The sequence below is a fragment of the Lathyrus oleraceus genome, chromosome 6, assembly GCF_024323335.1.
Source record: "Lathyrus oleraceus cultivar Zhongwan6 chromosome 6, CAAS_Psat_ZW6_1.0, whole genome shotgun sequence".
In the NCBI taxonomy this organism is placed as follows: domain Eukaryota; kingdom Viridiplantae; phylum Streptophyta; class Magnoliopsida; order Fabales; family Fabaceae; genus Lathyrus; species Lathyrus oleraceus.
In genome coordinates this window covers 389,755,631-389,766,585 of record NC_066584.1, presented here as the reverse complement: position 1 = coordinate 389,766,585, position 10,955 = coordinate 389,755,631, and the positions used below count along the sequence as shown (strand labels likewise).

At 33.3% G+C, this 10,955-nt stretch overlaps 1 protein-coding gene across 1 annotated transcript; it reads right to left on the bottom strand.

The window, feature by feature from the left end:
- Nucleotides 1–7,293: 7,293 nt before the first annotated feature.
- Nucleotides 7,294–9,180, bottom strand: LOC127091264 (zinc finger protein WIP6). The gene is made up of 2 exons (XM_051029850.1): nucleotides 8,549–9,180; nucleotides 7,294–8,435 (listed from the first exon to the last, which is right to left on the bottom strand). The coding sequence occupies exons 1-2, from the start codon at nucleotides 8,849–8,851 to the stop codon at nucleotides 7,929–7,931; spliced, it is 810 nt and encodes a 269-aa protein (XP_050885807.1). The 5' UTR covers nucleotides 8,852–9,180; the 3' UTR covers nucleotides 7,294–7,928.
- Between the last annotated feature and the right edge of the window lie 1,775 nt (nucleotides 9,181–10,955).

The following is a 10,955-nucleotide window of genomic DNA, read 5'->3' as shown; positions in this document are numbered from 1 at the left end:
CGAGAAAAGTGACCATCGCACATGTGATGCAGCTTTAAATGCCTTATCGTGTGCGCGATGTTGTGCGATGGTGCGCGTGATTATTCCAGTAGTTGCACACTTTTACTCCCTTTTTCACTCCAATTTTCACTAAATCCATAGTTTTCACATTTAGCTATTTTTCCTCATTCTTTGGTCATTCTTCTTCATTTTAGGTCTACTTTCACTTGTTTTGCTTCGATTCTTCGACTAAATATATGCAATGACGGATTGTCATCAGTTATGCAATCCAACTTATTTTCTCATTCGTACTTAACCTCAAAAGATTGGTCTTGGAAATTTCGGGATGTACGGTATCAAAGAATTGTATATATATTACTCCCTTATAAACATAATCTCTAATAAAATGGTGTTTTATTTTTATGTTCTTGGTTCTAGAATGCTAAACAGGATTTTTTTGTCAAACATATAACAACATTATTATCACAAAAAATAGGAATACTGCCTCCATTTATCTAATAATTTTCTAATTGATATTTATCCAAAACACTTGTGTGCAACACTTAACAACTTAGATGTATTATGCTTCTGCTGTAGACAACTCAATAGTTGCTTGTCTTTTACTAGCCCATGATATTAGGTTTTCACCTATGAATTAACAATTTCCACTAATGGATTTTCTCTCAATTTGACCCCATAAAAGTCAGCATCACAAAATCCAACTAGCTTGCAATCTAATGACTTTTTAAAAAGAATTCCAAGATTAGTAGTTCCCTTCAAATACATAAAGATTCTTTTAACAACAGTTAAGTGAGTTTCCCTAGGATCTGACTATAATCTTGCATACATACATACATTGAATAAAATTTATAGCCTAGAAGATGTTAAATAAAGTAAAGATCCAACCATAGCTCTATACAGCTTCTAACACACTTTGGTGTTACTTTCCTCTTTGCTCAGATTGCAGGTTGGATGCATTAGAGTTGCCATGATCTTGCAATCATCTAATTTGAATTTCTTCAGAAGCTCCTTTATATATTTTGACTGATGAACATAAAATCCATCTTTGTATTGATTGGTTTGAATACCAAGGGAGAACTTCAACTCTCCCATCATACTCATATCGAACTCAACTTGCATTGACTTTGGAAATTCTTTGCAAAGGAAAGCATTAGTAGAACCAAAGATAATATCATCCATATATACTTGGTCAATTAAGATATCATCTTTAAATGTCATTCTGAAGAGTGTATTATTTACTCGCCCTTTTTTAAAACCATTTTCTAATAGAAAATTACTCAGTCTCTCATACCAACCTCTAGGAGCTTGTTTGAGTCCTCAGAGTGATTTCTTAAGTTTGAAAACATGATTTGGGTGCACTGAATCCTCAAACCTTGGTGGTTGTTTGACATATACTTCTTCAGAAATAACTCCATTTAAAAAAGAACTCTTAACATCCATTTGGTATAAAATGATATTACGATTAATAACATAAGAGAGAATTAACCTGATTGTCTTTAACCTTGCAACAAGTGCAAAAGTTTTAGAGAAATCTATACCTTCTTGCTGACTGTAGCCTTGAGCCACAAGTTTAGCTTTATTTCTTACCACTTCTCCTTTCTCATTAAACTTGTTTATGAATACCCATTTTGTTCCAATGATATTCTTCTGATAAGGTTTGGGTACCAGATCCCAGACATTATTCCTTTGGAACTGATTGAACTCTTCTTGTATTGCCACAATCCAGCCATCATTAGAAAGTCTTTCATCGACAAAAGTAGGTTCAATCATGGAGAGTATTCCTAGCATTGAGTGTTCTTCTCTAAAATAAAACCTTGCCTTTCTAGGACTATCTTTATTTCCAAGAACTAACTCTTTCGGATGTGAAGACTTGTACTTGAAGGTCTTCTTGGATTGTAATGCTTTAGAGGAGCCATCTTAGGCTTCTTCAGAATCTTCTTCACCTGGATGAGCTTCGGAGGTTGGATCAGCTTCTGGACCATCAACTTCTTGAAGTTATGATCACTTTTAAACATCAAACTTCTGATGGATTGTTAGCTCATAAACTTCTAGCTTTTGGACCTATAACATATGAGGTGTCTTCAGACACACAAATTTCTGAAAAAGATTTAAACTAGCTCTGACATTTTATTGTCAGGCTCTTTGTCATCAAATTTGATGTGTATTGACTCTTCAACCATTTTAGTTTCAGAGCTATACACCTTGTACGCCTTTGAGCATTCAGGGTATCCTAAAAAGATACACTTTTGAGATTTCGCATCAAATTTCTTTAGATAGACCTTATTGTTCAAGATGTACCATGTACATCCAAACTGATGAAAATAAGGAATGTTTGGTTTTATGCCTTTGAACGTTTCATATGAAGTTTTGTTCAGAATAGGTCTAATATAAATTCTATTCTAAACATAACATGTTGTGTTTCAAGATTCTTCCCATAAGTACTTAGGTAAATTGTTTTCATGGATCATAGTTCTGGAAATTTCTTGTAAAGATTTATTCTTTCTCTCTACAACTCCATTTTGATGTGGAGTTCTAGGAGAAGAGAACTCATGAAGAATTCCATATTTTTCACAAAATGTTTCAAATGACTTATTTCAAATTCTCCAACATGATCACTTCTTACTTTTAAATTTTTTTACTCCTTTTCATTTTCTACTTGTATGCAGAAGATGCTGAACACATCATATGATTCATCCTTAGTTATAAGGAATTTAACCCAAGCTCATCTGTCATAGTCATCAACTATGACTAATCCATATTTCTTCCCATTGAATGATGCAGTAATTACTGAATCAAATAAATCAATGTGAAGTAATTCCAAGGGTTTGAAGGTAGATACAATTTTCTTAGTTTTAAAAGAAGTTTTATTAATTTCCCCTACTTGGCATGCTCCATAAAGAGCATCTGAGTGATAATAAAGTTGTGGCAGTCCTTTAACAAGTTTTAACTTGCTAAGTTTAGAGATTAATCTCTAGTTAGCATAACCTAACCTTCTCTGTCGTAGCCACTTTCACCGCTCACTGATAGAAGGAAAAATACCTTCTGATCAACCAATTCAAATAAATTAGTTTCATAAACATTGCCTTTTCTCCTAACTTTGAACATTATGGACTTGTCAGACTCATTCATTACTATATAATTGTTTTTATTAAACATGACTTTATAACAACTGTCACAAAATTGACTAATGCTCACTGAGTTATGTTTTAGTCCATCTACTAACCAAACATTATTAATAGGGATAAAGGAATTACCAATAGTACCTGTACCAATGATCTTTCCTTCTTGGTTTTCTCCAAATCTCATAGTTCCTCCCTCTTTCAGAGTTAAGGTTTGGAACATATGCTTTTCTCCTGTCATATATCATGAGCAACTGTTGTCCAGGTACCATGGTTGATGCTTTGATTCTCCCTTGAAGTATATCTGCTGCAAAAACAATTTAGATTCATGTACCCATAGTCTTATGGGCCCTTTGGGGTTACTTTTGACAGATTTCTTCTTACTTTGTACCTTAGCTCTTATATAATAAGATCATTCAAGACTTTTTTTTAAAAGCTTGATGTCTTGAATGTATCTTGGCATTTGGTTATGAACCTTTCAGAACCTCATATCCTGATGTTTTAGATTCTGGTTTCTTCAAAATCTTTGACTTTATAGTCTCAGGTTCTGGTTTCATCAGAACCTTTGGCTCAACAGTTTTAGGTTCTGACTGCTTCAGAACCTTTGCTTTCTTAGTAAGAGGTAGAAAATAAGAACCTATCCCTTTCTAAGCAAAACTTAAAGAAGAAGGTTATGTTAATTTAATCATGGTTTCAGACCTTGAATTAATAAGTTTTTAGAATAACCAAGACCCTCTCCTTTGATTTTCCTTACACCATAACTCATGGATGTAAGTTTTGTTCTGTTAAAGGCAGTTATTATAAACTCCTAAAGAGTCATTTCACGCTCATCAAGGTTTTATCAAACATTTAGTTTACTAGAGTAAAATGATCTATTTCTAAAGCTCCATTTTTGTTTTGAGAAAATTCTAATTCATATTTCAATCGATCATATTATTTTTTCAAGATTTTCATATGTCTGGTTTTTTCTTGACACCGGACCATAAGATCTTGAATAAAAGTAATCAAATCATAACGAGATAGTTTAGAAAATACCTCATTCTCTTCTTCATAATCTGAACCAGAATCAGAGTCAGATTCTGTATCTGAAGATGTAAGAGCCATTAAAGATAGATTGACTTCTTCCTCATCTTTTTCTGATTCATCTTCTTTGTCAAGTTTCATGTTGCCATGAGACTTTTCTTGAACTAGTTTTTGAAGTTGTTCTTCTGGTAGCTTCCTTTCTTTGACTTGTCCTTTTGCAACTCTGGACAAACATCTATAAAGTGTTCAAGCTTCTCGCAGTTGAAGCATCCTTGTTGATCATATTTCTTGCTTCTTGAAATTGATCCTTTGAAGCCACGTCTTCTTCCTGAGAATATTTTGTTCTTCTTTTCTAGATATTAAAATATTTTAATAATAAAGGTCATCTCCTCATCATCTGAATCTTCTTTCGAACCTTCTACACAAGAAGCTTCTTCAGACTCTCATACTTGAGGAGCCTTGATAGATTTAACAATAGACTTCAAAGCTAGATACTTTGACTTCTTGGCAGGTTCATCTCTATTGAGCTTCATCTCATGGCTCTGGAGGTTGCTTATAAGGATTTTAAGACTTATTGTGTTTTAAGTCTTTGTCTTCCTGGATAGTTGTCACCTTTGGTCTGTATCTAACATGAAAACTCTTAAGAATCTTCTTGACATGATAAGAGGATATGTATCTTTTTTTCCAGAACCTGAAGTCCAGACACCATAACTCGAAACCTTGAGAACATGGTTTCAATATCTTTATCTTCCTTCATTATGAATAATTTATATTGTTGAACCAATAGGTTAGCCTTTGCTTTCTTTACTTGTTCATTTCCTTCATATGTAGCATATGGGGATTCAAAAATGGTTTTAGAAGTGGATTTGTAAATAATCTTGATCTACTCAGAGTGAGGTATAACATCTACCAAAATGCCTATAGCTCTAAGATGTTTCCTATAAGTCTTTTTCTGAGCACGAGTGAGACTTTTTATGTCAAATACCATTCAAACTTCATTAACTGGAATATCAATGTCATTCTTAAGAATGTCCCATAACTCATCAAGACCTATGATATGAGTGTACATCTTGTTCTTCCACCATTCAAACTTTGTAGTGTCTCCATTGAAATTTGGAGGTTTAGTTGTATACTTATTCTTTTCAGAAGTACTATAATCATGATTAACAATAACATGTGGGTTAGGAGTACCACTACCAGTCCCAAATATTTCAGACATGATTTAATATGTTTTTCTCTTAGGATCTTTTTTGTACCACTGTTAAGTGTTTAGCACAGACTGTGCTCTGATGCCAACTGAAGGTGAGAAAAACACAAAAAAGAGGGTTGGATTGTATTTTACTTTTTCTTTCTTTTTAAAACTATAGTAAGATTCTAAACACAAAGTCTAGAGTCTGAATCAAATGTAAGTGATAAGCAACGGATAAGGAATGAAAGAAAGAAGGAGATACAAAAAGTTATCCTGGTTCCTCTTATAAACCGAGAGTAGTCCAGTCCCCTTGCACTTCCAAGGAATTTCACTATAACCACATAAGATTACCATTTACTCAAACACACAAACAAGAGACTTTCGATGCTCAAAAACAAAGTAAGAGACTTCTAATGCTCAAGCACACAAGCAAGAGACTTTAGATGCTCAAGCATACAAACAAGCGACTTATAATGCTCAAATGTTAAGTAAGAGACCTCTAACAATCTATCTAACATATAGAATATAGTTTAGTGGTAATACATTTAATATACAATTAGAGGTGTAGACAAAATACAATACAAGAAGACTCTTTAAGACTTATGAATTTCTAAGATATTCAAAAATAAGAAATCCTAAGTTAAACGTGTGTTTATGTTTTGACAGTGTAACAACTCTTTGAATGTCAATAGTTCATTATTGTTCTTTAAGTCTTTAGCTACTTATATAGAGAAAGAAAAGAGTAGTTGGATAGTTTGCACAAATGAGTCTTTGAGAAGCTTGATTCAAAGACGTTGAGATGTTTCTTGATATGGTTAATTTTGTTGAAAGGCCATTTGAAATTCCTTTGCTTCAAAAGGAATTATAAGTTACATCACAACTCTCTATATGAAAAATAGCTTAGGTCTTCATGTGATCAGAAAAAGATAAAATAGCCTCAGAGTCTGATAATGACCTATCAGAGTCACCTTGATCTTTGCGCTTTGACTGACTTCAGCTTATAACCTTCAGTAGTTGGCTTCTTAAGAGACTGGTCTTCAAAAGTTGACTTCTTCAGAGTCTGACCTTAAGATATAGACTTCTTCAGAGTCTGGTCTTCAACTTCTGATTCGTCAGATTCTGATCTTTAAGTTTCTCTTTAGATCTTCACTAACAGAACCAATACTTAATTTATTCCTGAAAGTTTAGTGTATGGTCATGCACACTTGAACAAAAAATTAGTATACCCAATTGTTCTTTAAATACTTTGTTATGATCAAAACCTAAGAGATATGGTACAAACCAATTTTAATTTTTCGATACTTACGATTTTTATTTTTATTTAACTTTTTTTAATATTACTTTGGTGAAATATTATGGTTTTTTAGTTTTTACACATCTTCTTATATTGAATTTCTTTTAGTATAAATAGAAAGATTTGCTCAACTTTGTATCTACACAAGAACTTTTGAATTTTCTTTATTCTCTTTCTATCATGCTCTTTAAGTTTCGGAGCCATTTCTTATTGAAAATTTTAAATATTTCTTTGTTGCCTTCATAAATATTTCTCTATATAAAAAAATTGTCTTCGAAGAAATCTTTATAAAGACTAGTCGATTTTGAGACAATTTATCTTTATTCGAGAAATTATTATGAGTGATCAACATGCATATTAGAAGGGATTGATTCTAGAAAGCTTCCTACATTGGAGGAGGATACCGAACAATATAATTGAGTTGAGTTGTTTTCTAGGACTTCTTGATAATGTGCTAGCACAATTTCTAGCAGTGACATGAAACATCTTAATCTTAAAGAGAATGACCTATTAAACGACCTAAGTAGTAATCTTTGGTGATAAGAACTATTTTTCAAATTTATTTTAAATACAAAAACATCAATACTTATACAATCTTTTTGGTTTGGTCCACATGATTCGTTTTCATTCTGCTTGCTTTCCATGTAATGTAACACAGAAAAAGTAAGAGAAAAAGGCAATACACTTATACATGCATTAAGTAAATGGATAAGCATATGATTGTTATGATCAATAACTTTTGCACCGGTAGGTTAAAAAAACAGTAAGATACGTAACAATAAATAGAAAAACAGTGAGTCTCTGACTGAAAATGTTTCATATAGGAACTGTTTGTAGTTGTTCTGAAAAGGCAAAAGAGAACCATTTGAGTGAAACACCAAAAGCAACAGCATGTATCAGTGGTCCTTCTTTACTCTCACTGACACTAACACTTCATCTAAGCGTAACACAAGTTCTTGTCCAACCTTAGAATCACCTAGACAATTACACATGTTAACAACAGTAGAATCTGTGTCTTCTATGCTCTCACTGAATACTCTTCATCACTACCTTCCGTTACGTTACTCTCTTTTTTCTCTTTAAATCACATAAAAAAGCAACATTAAAGAAGCATGGATGAACCATTTAATGCAACAAGAACCTTAGCTTTCTTTCACTGTTTGTCTCTGTCTTCTCACTCTCCTTTTCACTCTCTTTCTATCACAGACAAAGATAATTAACCAAATACAAGTACTACTGCTAGATTACTAGTAGTTTACAAAATCAACAAAAGAACAAAAATAACAAACATACAACTATTTTTTTAATTGAAAGTAAAAGCAACTTCACTGTCATTGTCTTCTTCTTCATCTTCACTTCCATTTTCTTCCTCTTCTTCTTCCTTGAAATTTTCATTTTCTTTTTGATGTTCATCAAAACTAAAAGATTCCAACGTGTGTGGAGCGTGGCCACTACCGAAAGTACGAACATGATCTTTAAGCGATCTTTTGTGTTTGAAGTCAGAACCACAGATACAAAACCAAAGCTTCCCACAATTCTTCTCATGTGTTCTCCAATCTCCTCTCACAGCAAATGTCTTCCTACACTTCCTGCACTCGAACGATTTCCCGCCATGCTTTCTCTTGTAGTGTGTTTGAAGTGTCCTGAAATCTTTCAGCGGTCTTGACCTTGGATAGTTTATGTTGTTTTTGCAACCCTCAGCACAACAATAGCACGGAAGTCTCAGTATGGATGAAGACGACGCTGGTTTTGGCCCTCTCAGTGATTCAGGTCCTGTCCTATATTGTGATCCATGTCCCCACATATGCATCTACCAAACATATAATAATTAATATTCATATCATGATTCATATATATATAACACATCATTCATGAAAAGAAAATAAGGTGCAGAAAAGTGACACTATCTATATATAAATGAACCTGCATGTTGTTGAAACGGTTGAATGTTTTGTTGCAGACAGTGCAAGAAAACTGGGTGGGACCAATAAGGATTTGAGCAGGAGAAGGGATCCAAAACTGAGGAGGTGCGGTAGTGGAAGTAGGAGTATTTAGTTGCAATGGAGGGATATGAGGGGATGATGAGAGTTTGGAAGGTGGTAAATGCTGGTGACCAGGAGGAGCAAGAGAAAGGAAAATTGAATCTTCATCTTCTAAACTGGTGCAGGAGGCACTTTTACAAGACGATGAGAAGTGATGAGTTTGCATGGTGATATCAATATGCATGCGGCTGATGGGATAGAGTCTATGGATGGATAGTGAAGATAGATAGATAGATAATAAGGAAAATGATGGACAGTGGAGAGGACTTTTTCAGTATTTTTTGGTTTTAGAAACTGTCAGTAATTTGCATGCGCCCGCTTAGTAATTTTTTTTAGAGCAGGTTTTGTAGGGTTATGGTGTGGTTTTTTTTATAGAATCTCTTTTGAGAATGGAATTTGGTAATAGTATTTGTTGAGTATGGGTTATAAACAATGACAAGCCATCAGCACCAAACAAGCAAGTGAAAATCTACCTTTACATTGTATTAAACCTGTCTTTAACCCAACTTTTTCTTGTGGAGGGCAGCCTAAGAGTACGGCCGATCGCTCCTCGATATGGTTCATAAATATACTCGGTCAAAAACTAAGTAAGTTTATTGAACTTCAAATGATTAATCTCAACTAATACACCTTATGATATCAATTAATCGAGGATCTGCGCACAGATGAGAAAACACCACTTCATTCCTTGCCCACCAAACACCCTATATTGTTTCGGCCACAACAAATTTTAATATTTGTCTTTTCCAACTTTTTCTCTTTGGTTTCTTGGATTAACAAATGCTTTTCATTGCTCCAACTTGTATGATTTATGATAAATCCTAATCAGGTCAAAATCTCTTTCCATATTGTATGTGCGATGTTGCATTAAAAAAAATCAGCATTATTATTCCTATATTATTTTTTACATCAAATACTTACACCACTTACACCGTATACATTGTTCATCGTATTTATACGGTGAATGGACAATATATTTTAAAAATAATATAATATATTTATGAACATTATTTTAAACAGTACATGAATACGACGATGTTGCATTACAAAAATAGATGTTCCAAAGATTTGAGTTGATCACAAAAACTACAAACTCCATACTCCATAAGTTACTAGTTGATCACAAAAACTACAAACTCCATAAGTTACTATCCCATTTTTTTTTAACCTATCTTTTGTAAAACAATTTCTTCCATTTCACCTTTTGTGTTATATTACTTCTCAGCATGCTTATTAAAATGTTGTCCAAGATAAACTTTACTGAAATTATTCTTAAATCTTTTAAAATTTGTGGTTAATACTAACAACTTGTAAATTTTAGTTTAGAATAATTAAAGATACAATTTTTTTATTTAAAAAAAAATATGAAATTTAATGTTACTAGTATCTTAAACTTTTTAAATTAAAATAATTTATTTATTTATTTTATTAACGTCAATGGATTACTCGTAGACTAACATGGACCAGACTCGAGTCAATGTATTAGAACCGTTAATATGGATGGACGAACCTGAATCGTTTAAGGGATTTCTTAATGCATCATATATGTTTCTTACCACCACACAAAAATACTTAAATACCCCCAAATTTCAGAGATGCATCCCCGGACGCACTAAATTCTGATTGAAAATATTTCGGAGATACATCTCCGTTTATTTTACTGAGTTACATCTCCATAATGTATCAAAACAGAATGTTTCATGTTATGTTTTATTTATGTGTATTCAAATTAAGAGTTATTAGCATTATGTACAATATTATGTGATGAGGTTTAAATCATACAATCGATATACAAAAAAGGACGTTCATAAATCCAGATGGTCCAAAAATGTCATTTATAAATAAAAGGTCATTAAATGTCAAAAAAGTCGAGAACAACGATAAAGTAACATGATGTCAAAATAAAATACAATCTATAGTAGTACTACTATACACTAATGCACTATTGTGTATGTCAAACTACATCTCATATGCCTCTTATGACTCCTCTGCCTCCTCGGGCTCCTCGCCCATCAATCCCCCCTGCCATCAGACGTTGTCTCTGATACATCAATGTACCACGTGCCTTCATTGTGATGGTATTTAGGATTTGCCTCACATCAAACCCATCAGGGAAGATACCTCTGTCAATGTCTGTCTATGCAATCTCCTCAATAAGATGACATCTAGGCAAGACATCCTCAATATGATCTACCAATGCCTGCTCTTCCTCTAGTATCTCTTGATGAGCTAGCCTCGGTGGATCTCTTGGAGCAGCCTGCACCATATACAGATGTGAAACCCTAAAA